This window comes from Eucyclogobius newberryi, unplaced genomic scaffold (assembly GCF_026437365.1).
Source record: "Eucyclogobius newberryi isolate DKJ021-1_F unplaced genomic scaffold, fEucNew1.0.hap1 SCAF_14, whole genome shotgun sequence".
Lineage (NCBI taxonomy): Eukaryota > Metazoa > Chordata > Actinopteri > Gobiiformes > Gobiidae > Eucyclogobius > Eucyclogobius newberryi.
The window spans coordinates 17,304,058-17,327,207 of NW_027315768.1; the positions used below are offsets into that span (position 1 = coordinate 17,304,058).

The 23,150-nt window shown below is 39.9% G+C and overlaps 1 protein-coding gene across 2 annotated transcripts in view; it reads left to right on the forward strand.

Annotated features, from left to right (window-relative positions):
• The first annotated feature begins 7,071 nt into the window (after nt 1-7,071).
• Nucleotides 7,072-23,150, forward strand: part of LOC140359594 (glypican-6-like) — a 109,156-nt gene continuing 93,077 nt past the window's right edge. For both annotated transcript variants that reach the window (XM_072444594.1, XM_072444595.1), the window contains exon 1: nt 7,072-7,329. In XM_072444594.1, coding sequence (XP_072300695.1) covers nt 7,182-7,329 — 148 coding nt within the window. In that variant the 5' untranslated portion in view covers nt 7,072-7,181. The remainder of the gene's footprint in view (nt 7,330-23,150) is intronic.

The following is a 23,150-nucleotide window of genomic DNA, read 5'->3' on the forward strand; positions in this document are numbered from 1 at the left end:
TAGCCGTTCAACAGGGACTATTTGCATTTGAGCTCGCTTCTGGATGAAACGACTTGCCGTCTAGTTTCTTTGGGAGTGGATTAGGAGTTCAGTTAATGTCTTTGCGTATTCCCCAGAGCTCTCGACCATAGTCAAGCAAAACATATTTTTCTTCAACTTCAAGAACGACAAACAGACGCTAAACTCTCCCTGGACATATTTCCATATTTTCCTGCCAAATTCTGTAAAGTAAAACAACATCAAACTATAGTGAGACATCAGACTGGGTTTTATTTGCATCTGAATGAGGGCCAGTTTGTTTATAATGAGAGTTTGCACACTTTTTCCACAACTTGAAATATTTATATTGTAGACAAAAACGTACATAACAAGAAAATACATTCATATGGTTGAAAATGAAGTACAGAAATCACTCGTAGGGAAGCTATGAGAACGCCATAGCACCATTGCTTTAACTGAACTATTGACTTACATTAATGTGCATGTGTTACCTTTTTTAACCCCGAGCTGAGGTAATGGCATAAATCAATAAATCAAAAGCAGAACTAATAACGCCTGGCTGACATTTTGAATGCGCGCATTTGTTTCCAAGACTTTTGAGGAAAAACAAAACATCAAAGTCCTCCCTCAAAAAGCCCCTGTTGTTGTTGGAATCCATGTGGCCTTGTGAGAGACGAGATATCAAATATGATGGGACAATATCATTACAGTAATTTGACAGTGTGTACCTGGGATGGACACAGTGTTACCCGAGGATGAGCTCAATTCTAGCCCAAAATTACAGGTCATTTGTCTGCTCCATCCAAACAGAAGAGGTTTTTTTCGTGGCTGTGGGACATTTTGTTACTTTTACTGACTTTTTATGCAGCAGATTTCCTACGGATAGTAAAAAAAACAGGATGTATTTACATGACCAATTTCGACATTTCAATAGTCTCATCACATGAAAAATAGGGGGTAGAAAGTCAAAGGTAATGCTTCAGCTGGTCCTCAAAAAGCTATTAGAGTTGTGATTCTTCAAAAGAGTGCTTGGTGCTTTGGAGACAATTTTACTTTTTTGCAAATGTATTCCAGATCCATTAAAGTTATGATTACCTTTGGAAAAATCTATTCTGAAATATCCTTATTATTTAAAATACGGTGTTTGCTGAGGTTGTTTGGCCTTTGCGCATCTGTATTCGTCCAATATCTCTGCCAACTTCATAGCTCATTGCAAAACAGCATTGGGAGATAAATTATGCCTTGTTTGCCTAACATATCGAATCCAATGTGAAGTCATCTACATTCTTATTTTGCAGAGCAGCCATTGAGTTTCCTCTGGGAGCCCCTTTATTTGATTAGAACTCTTTTCAGATTCATGGCAGTAATTGTTTTATTAATATAATGTCAAGTACAGCACAGGCCCTGGAGGAGAGTAATTAGCTCATGTTACATTGTTATCATTGTTGAGTCCATAATTGGAACCTGCACAAAAGACGGTGTAAGTGTCTCTCTCCAAGGTGCTGATTAAACGTTGGGTACAGTCTCAGCTGCAATCACGTGACTGAGGTGGAAAGTACTTTATTCATTTTAATGGCATTTTGGCAGTTCTACTTTAATATGGAAATACATGCCCTATCCAGACTCTTTGTTGTGTTTAAATTACCAAATAAATACCCTTATTACATTTTTTAAAAAAGCTTTGCTGGATGTGCTAAAATGAAACTATATAGTATTTTTTTGGATCTACTTTATGATGTTGACACCTTGGAGTTGATGTTTCGCATATTACCGCTTAAATATTGCATCTACTAGAATGTCTGCCCTGATTTGCACTGGTGGGAAGTAAGAAAGTACAAAAGTAAAAGTACTATACTTTTTAGCTATCTGTACTTAAAGTTTACAGTGTAGACTTTTTACTTAGTTACATTTTAGAGCAGGTATCCGTACTGTATGGTTTGAGTGATTATTTTTAGCCCATTTATGATGACATCCTGACTTAAGGTTTTGAAGTCTTGGATTTGAGCAAAATAAATATATACATGTAACTAGTCTAGAAACACTGAAAGTCAAACAGTCAATTCATCAAATTATTTTAAAAAATCAAAAAAGAAAAAAACTGTGCAAAATACTGTTTAAACATTCAATATTTTCTTCACCTATACTTTTTAGCTTCCAATATGAAGAGCCAGTGGATGTAGGCCAATAAAAAGTACCAACAAAGCAATTCTTGTTATAAATGTTTTTTCAAATATATGCCAAGCCACATGGAAACTTTAACATATATGACGTTGTGTTACAGGTAAGCACTTCTTTGATTTTGTTAGACTTTCCCTAATGGCACAATATCCAACATTTAGTTTTGCTTTAGTTGTTTCCAGTTATAGGCCTATAATATAATGCACCATATCTAGACATGTTACAGAAGAGGATTTCTTGCCTGTCTTCATAAATCGTCATCTGTGAATTTTCTTGTTGAAATCTTCTGCTGTCGCCCCCTAAAGTGGAGTTCCCTGTAAAACGTGGTTCTTCATACCAACAGGAAGCTCTTCTGTCAGGAAATGGCATCTATGTTAATCCAGCGTTGATCTACTGACGGATCCCGGTCTTCCGAAATCAATAAAGTCATGAAAGCTCGCCTCCTCCTGGCCCGGCTCTTCACATCCATTCTATCCTCTCAGTTAATCATGTCTGATTCTCCTCAGCTCAGGCTTTTGCTTTGTTATTGAATGAATTAAAAAATATAGAGCCTCATGATTTACATTCATTATGTCAATATGGCTATAATGTACATAAAAAAAAAGTTAAACAGACAACTTCATTATTGTTATAAGCCTATTTTATTGAGCTTATTTTATGACACCTAGTCTATTTGTTTTAGCTGCAAATAGGCCTAACAATTATTATTATTATCATTAAAAAGAGACCTTGCCTTAGCCTATTTAACAAGCCTATTTGACTATACATATTACTCTCTATGCAAACAATATACGCGGATCATTCCAGAGTTCTATAGTTTTCAAAAAATATGTTTTATAACTCCTTTTGAAGGCATCTATTGAAAATATTTTTTTTTAGTTAGTCATCCAACTTGTTCCTTAAAGCAACCCCTTTAACAGAAATACAGTTTTTTAAAAAATACTCCTGTTCTTCTAAGGCTGTGATGACTGTGTGTATTAACTTCTGTATACAGGGAGGGAGAAAGGGATCATATCCCTTATACCAGGCGTGCCCAATGCTTCGATCGCCATCTACCAGTCGATCTCAGAGGCAGTGAGGGTCGATCCCAAAGACCTGTCTGTTTTTAGTTTATAGCCTGAAGCGCGGGCGCCGGAGCACTGCGCGACGCAGCGCGAGCTGTGTAACGCGGTCTGTACGTAGCTTTAAGGAGAGAGGAGAGAGTCAAGGCAAGAAGCAGGAGGAGGAGGAGGAAGTGCTGGTTAAGCCTAACCTTAAATCATTCAGCATAGTTGTGGTCAGTATATTTTATTTTAAAAATACTCAGCTGTATTAAATGGTCTAATTAAATAGCAGATTTTCTCTCTTCTTTTTATATTGCACATTTGTATACGATAAACAATATTAGGCTATTGATGAAAGTTGTTGGCGTGCTCGTTTATGAAAGAAAAGGCATGAATCAGAAAGCTAAAATCAATCAGATGTTTAATCCCTGCCATGTACAAGACTAATACAGATAGCAGAGCGCTTACCAAATCTGTCCCTAGGCGAATGTGACCGGCAACTTACACGGACGTAGTCCGGACGCGCCGAAATCCCTGCTCTGCTGTATATTTAAAACATTCGGATATTAGGCGGAATATGACGATTGGCTTCCAGTGTTCTTCCATGAGCTCTTTCGCACGTCTGTGGCCTTGAAGTCAGCAGCCGCTCCAGGAACGTGTCCGTCCTTATCAAAGAACGTCTCAAAAGGAGCAGTGAGTGTCTCAAATGGGACAGTAGACTATGTGTTGTGGAGTTAACCCAAGTGTAACACAGTCTAAAATGAATATAGTTGGTTATACTTTTTATACAGTTTTGTAAAATGAATATATTTGGTTATACAATATAATAATGGTTAACATAATAGATTCCCCTTCAAAGCCTACTTTGTGTTTCTATTGCCTAATTACGGTTAAAGAAAAATAAAAACCTGTTTAATAAAAAATAATGCTAAATTCTACAATAATTTAGATCTATATGTAGATCTTTGGACTTTGTTGAATATAAAAGTAGCTTATGAGCCGAAAATGTGTGGGTACTCCTGTCTTATACTATATCACTACAGCTGTGCTCATATTGACAAGATCAAATCAAAATCGGATATTTTTTTTGCAAAATAGTCTGCATGATTAACAATTGTGACAGCCTTCTTTTGGAGTAAAAATAGGATTGATGTTACTTTTGTAAGTGTTCCCCCATATTTCCACACAGTAATTGAACTATTTCTTTGACTAATTTGTCTCTGAGAAGATTCCTGCATGTGAAGATCTGTCTTACCAACCAGTTTTGTGTCTTCAGGCTGTGGAGTAGGCAGGCCTATGAAAATGTAATCAACCCATAAACGTTCTGTTAACTAACTACACCCCATATTCAAATGCTTCTTATGTTGTTCCCTCGTTGTGTGAAGGAGAGGTTTCACAGGTCTTTCTTCCTGCTGCTGTCAGACTGTATAACAAACACTGCTAGCCCTGAACACGTGCAATACTTGACTGACTTAATCATGTGCAATACCATCATATTCATGTGCAATACTGACTTTACCATGTGCAATACCGTCATATTCATGTGCAATTACTGTCATACTCACATGCAAATAAGGCCATATTCATGTGCATATAACTGATGTAAATAAGAGTGTTTACTTACCATTAGTATTAGTATTATTTAGTCTTATGCTAGCTATTTTCACTCTACTTTATTTTATTATTATTTACTTTATTTTATTATTATTGGCTCGAGCCTTCCAGAATGGAATGGTCGAGACAACGTTCTTGCCATGGTTTGCATGGTAAAATTTTGCCACAACTCAGGCATTTTTGACCCCCTGAACATTGATGAATGTCACACATGGGGTCATAGGTCACATGGGACATAGACGCGATCGGCTTGACCCGAACTCCAATAAAATGGAGGTTGCGAGAACGCCCGTCGCAACAGTGCCGACTAGTTCAAACAAGAAAAAACATGAAAAGCTTAATCTTTGGCCTAGGCACATGACACTTGGGACTGTGATAGAGCTACCTTTGACCTCTGACCTGTGACGAGTAAAACACACCTGGCAGCATCGCTCTATGATAAACAAAATCGTACTACTAGGTTTTTTGTCCGATCGAGATCAAAACAACACTTTTTGCATCTAAAGACATTGAAATGTAATAAATATTCCCAAAGCATGTTGATATTCCTTACGGTCTCTGCGTAACACGCCCTCAAAAAAGGCTAAATTTTCAAGTCACGCCTAATGGAACTGATCTACGAAGCTCATATTTCACTCACTAATGCGTTTTTATGTCTGATTGGAAATAAATACCCATGTAACAAATTTACTCTATAGCGCCCCCTACCCATTGTGTGAAAAACTCAACATTGTCTGATTTGTTTGAAACTCATGGTTTATATTCTCCTCAAGACGCCATTAAAAAAGTGCATTACAGATATTGTGTATTTTCACAATTGGCCAGCAGGGGCGCAATGAATGCCTTCACTTCCTCTTCCGCTTTTATTTTGATAGGACATTTCCTCTCGTGCCGCATTAGAATTATTATTCTTTAGAATCTTTAGACTTTATTCTTTAGACTTCATTCTTTTGACTTTATTCTTTAGACTTCATTCTTTAGACTTCATTCTTTTGACTTTATTCTTTAGGCTTCATTCTTTCTGCCACAACGAGAGAGGGAGAGAGGGAGAGAGGGAGAGAGAGAGACAGAGACAGAGACAGAGACAGAGACAGAGACAGAGACAGAGACAGAGACAGAGACAGACAGAGACAGAGACAGACAGACAGAGACAGACAGAGACAGACAGAGACAGAGACAGAGACAGAGACAGAGACAGAGACAGACAGAGACAGACAGAGACAGAGACAGAGACAGACAGAGACAGACAGAGACAGAGACAGAGACAGAGACAGACAGAGACAGACAGAGACAGAGACAGAGACAGACAGAGACAGAGACAGACAGAGACAGAGACAGAGAGAGACAGACAGAGACAGAGACAGACAGAGACAGAGACAGAGACAGAGACAGAGACAGACAGAGACAGAGACAGACAGAGACAGACAGAGACAGACAGAGACAGAGACAGACAGAGACAGACAGAGACAGACAGAGACAGACAGAGACAGAGACAGAGACAGACAGAGACAGAGACAGACAGAGACAGACAGAGACAGAGACAGACAGAGACAGAGACAGACAGAGACAGACAGAGACAGACAGAGACAGAGACAGACAGAGACAGAGACAGACAGAGACAGACAGAGACAGACAGAGACAGAGACAGACAGAGACAGAGACAGAGACAGAGACAGAGACAGACAGAGACAGAGACAGACAGAGACAGACAGAGACAGACAGAGACAGAGACAGAGACAGAGACAGCTAGAGACAGAGACAGACAGAGACAGACAGAGACAGAGACAGAGACAGAGATTGTAGGATTTTTGACGCGTTTCCACTCTGTAGCCCGGGCTAAAATAGACGTGAGTGACGCTGTTGCGCGCTTGCAGCCCGTTCCAGTGGCTCACGCTCGGCGCCTGGTTTTGCGCGCTGCTCTCCTCGCGGCGCATCAACTGAAGCCGGAGCGCTCCCTCCGCACGCGGCATTTCAACTTGAACACAGCAGCACGCGCACGGCTCCGTCTGCTCCGTCTGCCGCTCCGTCTGCCCCGCCTGCTCCGTCTACTCCGCGGCGAAGTTGAGAGCGAAAGGCGCTGCGCAGATTCATGTGGCACCTGCGCGCGCTCACTCCGCTCCTGGACCGCGCCTGGGGACCTGGGGACCTCTGCTTTTAATGAACCTCGACTCAACACGACGCGCATTGACGATAGGACATGTCTCGCTAAACCACCTCCAGTGAAGTTGCGACCGTTATAACCGCTTTATTATAAGTTCGTGCAGGCGCTCCGAGGGAGAACTTGTCCCCAGCACGCGAGGCACTACAGAGGAGCTCAGCCGATACGGATCTCTGCACAAGTCGACAATGGTCAGATTAGAGACTATTTTTTGCACTTTTTTGCTGTCTGTTGCTGCGAGGGCAGATTTGAAAGCGCGTAACTGCAGCGAGGTGCGGGAGGCATGTGCGAGCAGAGGCTTCAGCTTTGGATATGTCCCGCTCCAGGAGGTCCCAGGTAAGAGACTGTCTCTGTCTGAGCTCCTGATCACCGGCCACCGGCCAAGCACGAGCCCCAAAGCGGACATTTGGGGGAGACATTTGGCAACATGTGTGTCATAAAGGATAATGGCTCTGGGAGGAAAAGTTGTAAACCAGATATGCCATTAGGGCCAAAATAGGATGCAGAAAATCACTGGGCAGAAGCCTTTTTACAACAGCTCTATAAAGAGATGTAGAAACCTCAGCTGTGTCCTAATGGCAGAGGGAATAACAATCAGCATTACTTATCACTTTCAGAACATTTACAGGCACATCAATATCAGAGGTATAATATACTATATCTGGATCATTTTAACATTTCACTGCAGAAATCACACCCATTATTCACATAGTCATAGTTTATATGTAGTCATATAGTTTTGATTATGTTCAGAGCCTTTACTTTCTATTTACCCTCTGGAGAAGATATAACTGCTCTGTAGCTACATTTTAGTCCTGAGCACATTCTCATTCATCGTCTGCAGTGGAGTTCTCCTCACCACTCTCTCTACATAACCTTCCTGCACAAACAACATCATTTACACTGTGGACTTTCCTGGAACAATAAATTAGGCGTAGTTCAATAAAGACGTAGCCCCAGTGTAATTAGCCGGCCCTGATAGCAGGGTATTGTCAGGAGGCCTAACATACATCGACGCCACATGTGCATTATAGAAGTCTCTGAGCCACAGCTGCCGTTAAATGCTCCTTGTCCGGTAGAGGTCCCTGACTGTGCTAACCAAGCAGAGATAATGACTGGTCAACCCTGCAGATTAACTCCTGCCCCACAGAAAATAGAAAATGAGGTGATAAGTCAGTGTTCAAGTGGAGCTGCCGGCTTCAGCTTTGACTTTGCAGAAGCGGTCTGGTGAAAACATCTATTCTTCAGACATATGAGCGCTTTGTCTGTCTATGACCCAAAGGCTTTATTAGACAGCGCAGTTTTTGCTTGAAATAGGGATGAGAGAGAAGGGAGGACATGCAGCAAACTGTTGAAGCCGTCATTCTAACTCACGACGCTGTAGCCAGCCGCACACGGAGCCTGGCATATGTGCTGCTACCTTAACCGCTTGGCCACAAAAGAACTAGAGAAACAAACAATGAGTCTGTGTTGCAGTGTGGATGGGAACTGGGTTTTGATGTGTTTGGACTCAAGAACAGGCTGCGAGATTAAAGATTCGAACCTCTTTCTCAATAGTCTGAATAACAGTGGAATGAACGCAGATGAAAACAAAACAGCATTGAAAACTATTTGAAACTATTCTTACTTAATAATAATAATAGATAATGTTCCTGTTATGTACCTATTCATTTTGTGTGTGCTGCTTTACCCACTTTCTTATTCTGAACGTTTAATTGACTTGGGTAATCCTAATTCTAAAAGCAAATGCTGTCACTAAATCCGTTTAAAAAGTCCACCTTCCTTTGCCATAATCTTCATACTGCACACTTCACTTTGTTGTGCCACTTTTATATTTGAGTCACAAGTATGCAAACTATGCAAAGTGCTGTTCCTCTCTCCCCTGGACCTCATTGTTATGCTTCAGAGCCACTGATTCCTCCATAAAAGGTGAAGCTGGCACACGTAAAAGCTGCATATTTGATAACAGGCGCACCTGTTCAGAGGCGGCTTGAATAACCATCTGATTAAACCTTTTGGAGCCGCGTCCCTGACATCATCACTAATCTCCCAAATGAGGGGGGGAAAATTCAATTCTCTCTCTCTCTCTCAAATCCCAGTGATGTCATTTTGAATAAATGTCTGTTTGATCAGGGTTACGGAATGACCCATAACCTTAAAGTTCTGACAGAGACACCGGCCGTTATCAACACCTCAGCAGATTCACACCACAATGGGCTCGTTCCTTCAGCTGAATACTAATACAACGCTGCCTACAGTTGAACGAGCGGCTGACATTAATGTGTGTTTGTGGTAATGATATAGTACATTTTCACATTAAAAGGCGGCTGTATTATTTTCGCCAGACATTGTTGTCGTTTTCGCAAAGTAATTTTCAAGAGCCTGTGGTGTGGCTGAAAATGTCTCGGGTCAAAATGCTGAAGGAAATTAAACTGATGAAAAATGAGGCTTGAGCTGCCGTGTCTGGGAATTGGTGCATTTATTGATACCCTAAAACATATCAGGCTCCCGGGGTGTTCGTATTAACTGGAGGCAAAGATTGGCCTGGCGGAGGCTGAACACGTGTGGCTGATGGTGATGATGCTATTATCTCATGCAGCATTAGGTGATTCGTTTCTTGTGCGAGTGATTCTGTGTGTCTGTGTGTAGCTTATTGTTCCCGTCGACTTTACAGCTGCCATCACACCCTATTAACTCCCTGATGGTTCGGGAAATGTCATTCTTCATGTTAGTAGTCCACCTCTGCTAAATAGCGCTGGTGTTTTGGTATTGGATCTCGATTCATAAAACGAGAGGTTGAATGAAGAGCAAAATCAGATGATGACAGATGTATGTTTGGTTTAATGGATTTGGATGTTAAACTTCCTTGAGTCGGTTAATGCGATGTTTTATTGCACGTGTCCAAGTTAGAGATGTCAAGATTATTTGTTTAATCGATAGGCGTGATTGTTCAGGTCACAATCTAATCGTAAGAACTAGGAAATAATAATCGTGAGAGTCGTAGGCAGTAGCTATGAATCATTTGTTGTATCGTGTAAAGCGCTTTTTTAATCTGGCTTTTTTGTGACATTACTTTTTTTTATTAAGTATGATCTCATAAAGCTAATGTGGAATGATAATCTATTAAACTTGCGATATAAATCAAATGAAATGCTTTCACTGATTGGTCGTGGCGCCAACGATTGTGAATAATCGTAAAAACCTCGATGTTTCCTTCCACAATAATCGTAAAAGATTGAATACAGATGATACAGTGACATCCGTAGTCCCAGTGCATCATGGTATCAGCAGATTGAAGTGACAGCACAGATCCCATTTGTGACCGTGTGTGTGGTCAAACAGAAGGATACAGGTCAGGTGGAATGACAGTGTTATTGACAGAAATCCTGTAAGAACCCGGAGTCTAAAGCCATCACCGGTACAGTCATTCCAGAGAACAGGCTCAGTGTGGGGCTCTGCCGGATGACCGGGCCAGACTAGAGGCAGTCAACTGTCCGTTACTTTGCATACAATCCTCAGGAGGGTTTTTCACCGCTCACACTACCACGCGTCTTACAAGCAATTATTTACTATTGACGCAGTGTGTTGTGAGTAAAGAACCTCCCCGTGTTACTGTGCGTGTCGGTTGTGTCCCAGTTCAGATCGTAGGGCCTGTTTTAATACTCTCAAAATCCATTGCACAATTGTGATTGCCATCTTTCCTTTCGGTCTGTGGACTCAGACACTTGGTGATTGCTGACATAACTGCCACAGTTCAGGGCCAGTGACAGAGAAGTGATCCGAAAAGACAAATGAACACACTGAGTATAGTATGTGTATAAAGGTTAGATGACCCTTTAACAGCTTTTGACTGTGTTTTTAGATTCTGTCGGTTAGGAACCCTTAATAGTGCACAAGAAAAGACTGGGAAAGAATTGGGAAATGCTTTTACAAAATTATATTATTTTTCTTTGGGACATTTTTCTGTGTTGTGTTTTTAAATATACAAAACAACGCGGTTAGAGCACAAGACACAAAGAGATAACATACAAAGTCCTATATTTGTTGGCGTACTTGTTCCATTTGGCCCAAAGTCCAGCAAATGTGTCCATTTTCAAATTTAGTCGGAATGTAATTGTCTCCATTTTTCGTCAATTATAATTCTTAACAATTCCAGTTCTTAAACATTAGTTTGGTTTGCGTCATCTATTTCGTAGTGATGGCTTTTATCCCTGCAACCAGAAGAATGTTCCAGAGGTGTACATTTATTGTGGCTTTAGAACTTGAAAAAAAACAAAAATAAATGATCTAACAACCACTTCTAGTAAAAGAGTTTTAGAATTTTTTTTTAGGAAAACTGTATTAGCTTCTCTGTTTAGCATTTCCGTGACACTCCTAGTCCTCCTGCCTAATATAACGAGAATAATGAAAGGGAACTAGTAAGGAGCTCTTTGATTGGTTAGAGCAACTTGTAAGCAAATCAGAGAGCTCCTAGTTCATTCCGGGTCTTGCCAAAAGCTGGCCCTGCTGCCTATGAAATTGCTAAACTCGATCTATTTTAAATATTTGCTATTCCTCGGCTTTTCTGTGGCTTGTCTACATCATAAACCATAAAAGAAATCCCTCGACTGTGTGAAAATACTTCAAACGTCCAAACTTTTTTTGCAGAGGGCCGCATTTCGAAACTTATACGGAGCAGAGGGCCACAAACAAGCCGCCAATGTTGAATTTGTCGAATGACAAAGTAAATAATTAGAAATGTTGTATTTGACATTATTTCAATAAGCCTCCACACCTTAATTAATACTTGGAACATTAATATTAGGTTGGAACAATGTCAAAATGCATGAATGTTTCCATTTTCACAGTAAAAAGTACTACTTTTTGCTGTTTGAATGAACTTGGCAGGAAGAAAAAATTTATCTGAAGGCCGCATTTGGCCCCCGGGCCGTAGTTTGGACATGCCTGCTCTAAACCAATTATTGAACTGACTAAATCTTGATTGAAAGTTGTCATAGCGTGCCGTGTCTGAGTGAGTCGTACACAGACGCTACATGTGACGTTGTCTGACGCCCCGGCTCTGTTTATGGGGAGATGGGACAGAAATAACGGTGATGATGTTTTCTGTGATCCTTGGCTGCCTTCGCGAGCAGCCGGCGATATCTTGTTCAGGTGTGCTGCGTCTTTGTGCTTCTCACTGTCATGTGATGGGCTGAACGGGTTTGCCTTTGACGAGGAGACTTTGACTTTGTTAGCCCCCGCGGCGCATGTATTGTCAGGGCACTGTGACCTTTCTGCCACTCATGTATAAGTCCACACAGGTTTTATATTGGGTCAAACTTGTAGGTGTTTTCAAAAAGTTAAGTCACTTCCGCTGTTTTATTTTGCATTGATTACTTGTTGCATAATGTGCTGCATAAATGTGTGTACTTATCAGGACACAGACTAAATGAATGGACAGTCCTTGCCCGCAGGCCGCTGCGTCCTAAATTGGAAGTGACTACGACCGCGTTTCGGCTCCTTCAGCTCTGTTTCCCATTCACTTTCTATTAAAACACATGCTCGTCTTTCTCTGTAACTGCCGCTGTCAGACTCAACCTTCTGGACTTGAAATGTTCATAATAAGAATGATTTTGGTGTTTTTATTTTGCTATTGTCTGTGTAAATTAAGATATGAACATAATAACCAATCAGGCGCTCGAAGTCGGTCTCAGCTTGTGTTAGCAACAGGTTTGAGTGACAGCTGTGTGGGCGTGAAGGGGCGGGTACCTGCTACAACCTCTCTTTTGATTGGCCCTGTGGTTGCCACATGGCTCCAAATTAGTTGCTATAACTGCGTTTTCAATTTGTTAATTTGGCTGGACCCGAGTCCTGCAGGTCTAAGGTCTGTCACGCTTAGGGATGATTATTCAGGTCTCATTATAGTCATACAAACAAAAAACAATAATTGTCACAATTTTAGAAGCAAAATTAAGAAATTTCAATCTCCCAATCCAAACCAATCTGAACCTAAATGTATAGTGCTTCTTATCTGCTTGTTTATATCGCATTTATTTGCATTCAGAAAGTTTGATTTCTTTAAGCTGGTCACACACGTTACAGAACAGTAATTTATGTCAATAATTGTGAATAATCGTTAAATTGTGATGTATCTTCTCACAGTAATTGCAGCACTAAAATGTTATAATGTGCCATAATCACATATCATATGAAAGCTGGAACTCAGTATTTATTGCATGTACTTTTTTGTTGCAGTGAAGGGAAACTAATTGTGTGTACTTCATTAATATTTGAGCTGTAGAGGGTCGAATAATTAACATTTATGACTCCTTAATGATACTAATGAACTATTGGGTGTTTCATGCAGCTATTTTATCATTGCAGTTCATGTTTTATAAATGAATTATTCTACTTAAGGTTTATTGTATCAGATGCATACAGTTGTTTCAATATTTGTGTTTTTTTGTGATATGTTATGGCAAAACATTTTATTGTGATGGATTTAATAATCAGCCATTAACCCTCCTAGATATATCTTTAATTGATATATTACTATGGCTTTAGTATGTTTTGATTTGCGGTGGGAGATATATCAAAGAATGCAGCAGTGCAATCCGTCACACAAGAGTACAAAGTAACATTTCCGCTCTTTTGTGGTTCATTTGTGCAAAACGTCAACCTCAATACGACATTTACTGACACATTTTTACACTTTCCTGATGCATTGTGAAAATCTGAATAATGTTATCGAGATGATGCAGACGAGTTATTTAGCAAAGTCCAGTAATTGCCACATTACTACATAAGTGCACATCTGAGCATTACACCGGGCGCGCTGCGGGCCTTTTACCGGATCTGGTAGTATTTTGGATGTAATGTAACGTCCTGGAGAGAAGCAAAAGGGGGGGAACTATCAGGGAAGATTCCAAACAATCATCATTTTTCTCCCGAGGCGCAGAGGGGATTTCTCAAAGGCTGCCTCCATCTCGGCGTCATCAATCATGCTCATGAATGCCAAAATGGCCTCGTGATGGGCCCTTCGCAGCGGGTGTTCCCTCTGAGAGCTGCTTCCACTCTGACTGTCCTGCTGCCAGTGTCTGGAGCGCTGGAGCCTGCAGCACAACAGCAGGATTCAGCACAGGCTAATCGCAAACAATACAAACAGGCCTATTTATTACTGTTTACTTTGTGCTGGGTAAATTACAAATTAATAGTGTCGAGAATCATAAGCTATGAAATGAAGTGACTCTCTGATATCCGCACTCTACAGTTCATTTACCCTTTGCTGTGAGCACTCGTTTTAAACCAAATCCTCTTAGTTTGACAATCGTAATGTGAGTTTTGTTGCTCGATAACAGTTCATCCCTGATTTTAACACAATGAATTGCCACTTTGAAATGAGTCGTAAAAAATATAAAGTAGGGTTGTCACATTATTAAATCTTTAATTTCCTTTCGTTCCCTTTGTCTAACATGTTCATATTCTCCAAATTTGGAACCGACTTTATGAAAACTAAAGATAAATGGGGCAAAAACAGCCAGATAAAAAAGTGATATACTTTGAAGTCTATTTTTTGGACTAAAGCTTGAACAAAAAATATTCAATTTAGCCTTCAAACTTGTCACGATTATTATGTTATGGTTATTACTTATAATGTGGCTTGGATAATCTTGACATTGCAAACTGCAAGATTACATGATAAAATAGAACCAAAGTACTCCACTTAGTTTCCAACTGTGTTCAAGTGTTGCGGAGACAGACTGAAATCATAATGAAAGTAAAACAATAAAAAAAATGAATAAATGCTCTGTTAAATTGACACATCTTAAAAGATTAAACCAGCAAAAGCAAATAAGAGAAAAAACAGGAAATTGACATAAATAAGTGCATTTATCCCTGAACCTAAAGTGGACTCAGATCATTATGTTACTTGCTGGGTGTAATATTGTAATATTTTTGTCTTGTAACTTTGCGCTTCAGAGGAGTGTGTTTCCTGACAGTCATTTTCAATGAAGCAGCTGTGGATTGAATTGTTAAGCGTTTCACACTTTTACATGTAGTTGAGATGTAAACAAAAGCTTGTCCTCCCACACGCGCCTGGTTACAGAGTGGGTGCGCTCTGGAGAATGCAGGTGTTCAGATTAGAGTTTTTAAGTGTTAACAGATGACTTTATAGATGTAGTATCTTATTTTTCTCATCATTGAATCTTTATTATTTAATGCATTACTTGACATGTAACTACTACCATCTTATTTACACTTCAATTCACTATCATGAGGAACATCACAACTGATACATTAATATAGCCAATCTTCATCGTATTATAAAATAGATAATGACAAAATAAACCACATTACACTTACATGGACAGTTCTATTAAATGTTGCAGATACAAAGTCAGTGTTCTTGAGGCCTGATTGTTAGTGCTAAACGTTGCTAAAACCTTTGACCTGCTGCATTTTAAGATCCAAACAATTATTAGAACAAATAAAGTATGGATATATTTTTATAGCAAGAACAGTCTTGGCTTTGTGTTCTTACATTATGTTTTTTGCCATAAATATATTCCATATATAGTATTGACTAACAAGGTCGACCTTTGCTGTAGGCTTAGAGATTGAATAGTTGAAATCTTTTTAAATTGATATGAGAAAACTTCCAAACGATTGTATTTTGATTTGAATTGCTTTAAAGCGTCATAATGAAGTTTGTTAGAAGTTAATGAGTGTGTCAGGTTGTATATAGGCTTCAGTACAAAGGAGATCCCCTGATGTAAGTGCTCAGGTTTCTTTTTGGCCGTGAAAGATCTTGAGGATCTTTTTATAGAACTAACTTTGTGGATAATATTTCTAAAGCCGAGCGCTGTACGTGACCTAAGCTCTCTGTTTATTCTGTGTTTTGCCTTGAGCGAAGTTTACACCCAACTTTATACTGTTCAATCAGACCATAAAACTTTGATACAATCATTACAGGTACAAGTGTAGGTCTTTTTTATATAAGCAATTACTAAACATTGAAAATAATCAGTTTCAATATTTTTGTGACCACTTAAGTTGAGCATGATTTTCCCTTTGTTCCAATTTGTTTCATTTAAATTTAAGAAACAACTAAAGTATGCATCATTGTCCCCATAGATACATTGTCAGGGCCGTCTTAAAGTATCAATAAACGCCAACGCTACACAATCCTGGATGCCCCTTCACACGTGTTTTATAAAAATGAATGAATATTACAAACTAGGGCTGTCTGCTTACATAGATACACTCCTAGTATGGTTTAGCATGTCGTTGTAGCCCTGTCATTTGGGTCAGATACTGTACATGGTCAGATGGTCAGTATTGTAGAGACTATACTATACTACAGCCCTTATTGAAACTTCTCTACTAATCCTGACCTGAGATAATGGTCATTGCATACACACTATGGCCATTGAAATAAAGTGAATCTGACACAAATAGCTGCTCACAATTGCTCAAAAATGCTAAGTGTGGAGAAACGCTCTGCTGCTTTGTGATATGCCTTCACCTGTCAGGAGCAGTGGGCGGGCGCAGAGCAGCACCAGAGACCCATCTCCCGATCCTGAGCTTGGCTTGATCAGGACTCGCAATGACGCAATAACTGATCCTCAAAATGTGCTATTATTATTAATGTGACTTCAGTTACAGTAGTTAAATCCGATGATTGACGTTGGACCGCCTCGCTTCTGTCAGATAATGTTTGACTAACTTCTCCTGATTATTTTCCCTGATGAGCGTCTGACGTAACCGAAACGACCGAGCCGCGGAGAATGAAGGAATGTTTTTTTTAGAGCCCCGCTGATATAAATCGCTCGTGAGTTACGAGAAGTGAGGGAATTCTCAGGAGGCCGCTCGACAATCGCTGCTTAATAGTTTAAAAAATCATTTGAAATCGGAAGGAAGGCGCGTTGTCAGCACAAGATTGAATAGATGTTATTTTGATCTATCGCTTCATGTCAGCAACTGTCCAATTAAATCCTAACCTGCAGCTGCTGGAACGGAGTCTCGGCGTGAATGACAGAAACACTGCTCCGATTGTACTTAAGTCATTATCTCTTATCATCAATTTATAGAACATTGTATTCAAAAATAGAATCTCATGCAGTGGTACATTTTTCGTGCTTTGAACATATTTTGTATCATTCTTTTCCGCGTTAGACATGTATCTCAGTCCTTATATCAGAAAGCGTGTTTGATTCCTATTGTTTGCACTGTTGCGCCGGAAAAACCGACAAAAATCTCCGTCATCACAAGCGCTTCGTAGGCTTCCGTGTTCATTGACACCAGGATCAGCTTTTGGCTCTGGGCGGGTGCCTTTTTACCCCGACACCTCATCTGCCTGTCAAAACCTAGCCATCATGAAACAAAGCTCCTTGAATGCCGGGGTGCTGTCGTTGGATCTATCTTTAGCCGTGAATCTGCCACTACTGTCTTGTTGACGGCGTTTGACTAGACGTGATGTGTGCAACCGGAGAGATTTCTTGCCTTTGTGAGTTCAGAGTGTGTACTTTGGTTGCGAAGTTTGGTCTATGCCTTCGAAAAGCTCCCTGAACTTCATCAATCTGAAGTTGTGCCTGGTTTTCCACCGTCTTCATATGTCAGCCTCGGCGATATGCAATCTCATGCCCTCTGCTAAATCTGATGGTGATACGTCATAATTCAGTGCTTTTCAAAGTAAAGCAGCTCTACGCTCAAACACAGGCACTTTTCCCAAACCGCTCCTCCTATTGGTCGGTCTAAAAAAGGCTCTGAGGGATTTAGGTGGATTTAACCAATCACAGTTAAGTACAGCCAATAGCTTTACTTGCAGCTCCATGGCACTTATTACAGGTGCTGATTTTTACTGTATTCAAAACGTGAAAAGCAGGAGTACCTAATTATTCTCTGCATCCATAACTTTCAGAGTGCCATGTATCTGTTACTATCTGTATACTAGTCGATACTAAAACTAATATTGAAACTAGGTACTCATTTGAACTATCAATACACAGAAAATAATCACTTTCAAGACAAAAATATACTTTTCTTGAATATTGTTTGAATGATCTTTTATTGCGACAACACTATTCTGTACCCAAAGTGCTCTGACAAGATCACAAGATCATAGGAGATCACGCCTTTACAAAAATGTATGTAGAAAACCACTCGTAAACTGTGTATTTATCAGTCAAATCAGATTAAACTCACACTTCACTCACCAAATCTCAAGATAACTCAGTCCATGCTTTTTCCTCTGCACTGTTAGAGATGCTTTAAAATGCCCCCAAAACAAATAGTCGACTAAAATAAACTAAAAAAGGCCAGGACACCAACGACTTCACTGACTAAACGCCTAAAGGTCCGCAGCCCTAAAGATGACACAGTCCTACAGTTCCTGCGGTAGATTTGAACCAGACCTAGTATTTGCAGGTTTTGTCACTAGAGAGCATGTGAAAAGAGGCCGTATATTAATATTCGCTCTTCAAACTACACTGTAAGCGCAGAGTGAAAGTGATCAGTGCAGGTCTCTGGACGCCGGTGGCCCGCACGCTGTTAGCTTGGGCGCTGCTCTGCCACGCTCGGCTTCACTACTTGACGTGGGTGAGAGTGCGCTGGCCCGGTATCCTTGTCTCTTTCTGGGCTGCTAGGCGTGCTGCTCATGTGTATCCAATATCCACTCTGGTCCTCTCATGCCGCCACAGGGCTTTTTATTACATGCTACTCAATAAATATTCAAGCCAAGCATAGTACTACATATGTTGATTATATTTATGCTTGTCCCTGCTAAATGTGATGACCGCCGTGTTACAGAAATCCATACATTAATCCGGGCTGTAATAATGCTGTTGCACCTCGCACAAGGTTTTTTTTTTAAAATATGAATATTCCACAGGTATTATCCCCCCAGAGGTCAAGCATATTGCTGTTTTTATTTGTGCATTTATCTCTCTCAAAAGAACTCGTAACTGAAAGAATATTGCTCCCATTTTTTGTTCAATTTGCAAATAATATGCAGATGTAATATTTAAAGTTTTAGAATGACTAGCAGAAGTGTAAGCACCCCTTTTGGCCATATCATATACTCAGTAATGACTTATATTACATTTACGTACATTCATTGGAAAGTGCAGCACAGTGGAGAGAAATGTATGAAGGCCTTTTGGCTGATACTGGCTAATACTGTGTCTATTGCATGATTATGACTATGACTATTTTTAATCGAAGCAATGAACCTTTAAGTAGATCATAACACATCCTGTAGTCGTGTAATGCAGTCTATCTGTAGCTCCGGACATTTAGAATGCTTTTGTTTGGGACTTTAAAAGGCTCGACAGTGTATTTTACTATATATTCCATTGGAAAAAGAGGGTGTTAATTAATAATGTCAATGTCAAATGTAATTCTGTAGCACATTTACAACACCAGCTGCTCAAAGTGCATTACACACACTTTAAATGATAAAAACAACACACTCGCAGTAAGAAATGTGGTATATCTACTAAGTCCTTGTGTAAAACGAATCACTCTGCAATCGAATACAGCTTTAAAACAAAATCAGTCAAACGTATACAACATGTTTAAGAATCCTGTGCTTCCAACCTTGAATCTCCTCACAAAGCTGTTTTCTCTAAATCTGCAAATTTACCGTGCAATGAGCCAGGGCAGTTTTGCATGTAAGTCTCAAACCTCAAAGGATACATTTTTAGCTCATTTAAAAATATTTAAATATGAAACGGCGCAGCGTTGAGTCAACCCAGCCTTCAGCGTGGCACAGCGTGTTTGACATATTCCAAAAAACTGACACGTTTACTTGGGAGTCGGAAACGTTTCAACGGCTTTCTTCCTGTCCTTTTTCCCTTTCTCGCCGACTCTCTGGAGGATGAAGAATACCATCACGCCATTGTACTGTGTTGCTTTTATTGCGTAGTGTTTTATGTTGCAGAGAATTCGTTGTCTACTTGAACCTGTCCTCATTCACCCAAGGACAAGCGCGCACGCTCCGGATCCTGGTGTATAAAACATCCGCATTTAAATGGCTTGAGACATGACATTTAGTGTGATAGGAATAGTGTCTTTCATGTTTGACTGATGTTGGATCTAACTTTCGCGAACACATAAAGACGCATGATCCCCCGAAGAAGGTATTAAGAGTGTAAAGAAAAAGCCTGCCAGGGACTCAGATTTATAGATCCTTATGTCATATTCGCAACCATTGGTCTATTCATATCTTCATGCAGATTATGCTGTTTCCTTGTACGGACCCGTCTGTCAGTCAGCGAGCATGTCACCTGGCAACAATGCGTGCTCCATACCAATGTACATGAATCGTGATGGACTTCTGACAGCTTCCCCGGTCAACTTATCTGTATTTGATTTACAGTAACCTCCAGCTAACCTTTTATTTATAGAATAGCTCCGCTCCTTCTCCACAATGATCCTGTAATCAAACCGGGTCATAACGTTTGTGCAGCACCGACTTGTAAAGTAGTTAAGCTTTTGTTACTTATACGGTATGTTCCGGTGGATGGTTGGTTTGAATACTTTTCTATGCTCATTCTGTAGTCTGCAGGCTGCTTTGTGAATGCATACTTCCTGCAAATCAGGAAAATCATTTGAGATCATTGTGAGGGGAAAAAACAGGCTTGCAAGGCTGTAGTTTGCTTTTGCATCTTATACTCAATGTCTCCATGTTGCAAAATAATGCATCAAAGCTTAGAAACATATGTATTTATAAAGGGCATTTTCAAGTGTCCAATCGATTCAGCTTTTGTTCACTATTATTGTCACACTAGAACTCCCAGAGCAGTGATTTTGACTGCTCCTAGATTTTGAGGTCTTGTCACTCCAGGTTTTTGGTGTTCCTCACTTCTTAACTTTTCCTGTATCTGTATATATTTAATTTTTTTATGTTACGATTTTGAGAACATTTTCAAATTTAAGTGAGGATTTAAAAATTTTACAATTTTCTGTTGCCAAGGCAACCAACATTCTATGGCAGTTACTTCCCGTAGAATTCCATTGAATGGGAGAACTCTTGGATTTCTAACAGTTTCAGAATTCTAGGAGTCCTAGTGCTTGGCAACAAATGTTGTATTAAAAAATAAATAAATCCAGCATTTACTAAAAAGAAAAATACATATTAAAAAAATAGAACAAAAAATGAAGCAGCAACAACAATATAGAAGAGGTCGAAGCTAAGCCGCTGCTGTTCCAAATAGGAAGTGAGCCTAGTTTAAGTCTGGCTGAAACGTCTGCACCTTTTTCTTTGTAACTGCTTGTAAAATATGGAACTCGGCTCCAAGCCAGTACTATTGCCAGGCGCGATTTGCTGCAGGCTGACACTACAACCACTTCTAACTGTTTATGGGTGCACGCCAACAAAATTAACATAAAAACTGTTAATATGACATTTAAGTCATTGCAGATGCAAAAATGCAAAGATCATCCCACTCTTCTGCTATCGCTCCATCCTCCGCTACATTTCTCACATGCTGCATTGTCCATCATCCATAATATTTAATATATACATATATACATATATATATATATATATATATATATATATATATATATTTTTTTTTAACATAGAACAACAAAAACAACAGAACAACACAACAATGACACGGTAGCACATTGGTTAGCACCCTCACTTCACAGCAAGGTCCTGGGATTGAACCCTGATGGGGCCTTTGTTGAGATGCATGTTCTCCCTGTGTCTGTGTAGGTTTCCTCTGGTTTCCTCTGGGTGCTCCGGTTTCCTCTATCACTATGTCTCGCCTCAGTGAGACTTAATAACATTAGAATGTCCAGGGACTTCAGGTGGAAACCAGAGTTAGAGCACATCAAGTCCAAAATAACGGTCCCATTTTGTTCATTGTTTTAAATGTGTCCTTTTTCAAGTTGAGTCCAGAAGTATTTTTTTTTTTTTAAATGAGCCCAGTCCTTAATCGTCGGTCATTGTGAGGGCCTTCTCCCTAGCTGTTAGAAGTATGTTCCAAAGATCGCCATCCACTGTGTCCATTGTGGCTTTTTTTAGGCCCAAGTACATTATTTAATTTCTGTCCACATTTTCAATATGAATTGGGCGAATGTCACGAGTCCAGTACTTATCCCCCTGAACACAGGATTACAAAATGGTTCCTGCTCCTGCTCCTGGTTCCTGGATGGCATGGTAACTAATCCTACATGCAGTCGAAATACTTTCTTCATAATAGGAAACACCAGAGGGCAGTCCCATTAAGTATGTATTAAAGAAATGCAACAACTATTCAAATTCACTGAATTTAATTACATGTTACTGACATCATGTGACTTCAGAAACATTTCTAGGCTTCTTCGTGTAGGTTAAAATGTAGGTTAAAAGGCCGCATTCATATTTGCACAGACACACTACATCAACTTTGGGATTAAACTGAGGCTAAACCCGGAACCAAAACCTGGACTAAACCAGGACTAGACTGACCAAGACTAAACCAAGTCTTTATCTGGACTAATTTAGGCTCAAACCAGGTCAAATGTGATTGCACCCTAAGTTGAGACTGTTGAAGCACCAACGTCCTTCCAAACAGATGCCATACAAAATAAACTTGCAAATATACAAATGAAATGACCACTTTCGACTCTTCCATAGTTACATTATTCCCGACTATCAACCCAAAAGAACCTGAGGTGACACATAGACGGTTGTTTGTTCAGGTCGAGAGTGGTTTGAAGGTTTTGCAGTGGGACAGAGCAGATGGTAGAGTGCATATGCTGTGTGTACACTCATGAATACTTGTGAGAGTTGGCCTACCTTCGCTCCAACACTTCATCTCCCGGCTCAATCCTAAGCGGAGATACCCCTGCTGTCCTATTCACCGCAAACACACAGCAACATGCCCACTGACTGGGGCTGCACAATATCATCGTCATCATTTGAGCTGGTGCAATTAACAAATCTCAAAGGTTGTGATTATTTAGATGTATTGATGTCGTAAACAACAAACTCTCATGGTATTGAAAAGAAAGTGGTTAATTTTTTTGTTTTTACACTTCTACCTGAAATGTATGGGATTCTTGAAAGAGATTTACAGTTCATATTCCAGTCTGTTCTCAGATGTTAATGCTTTTGGACCTGTTTGGAATTTGCATTCCTAACAGACGTCTTGCTTTATCTTTTTGCTTGTACGTTCTTGTTTTTT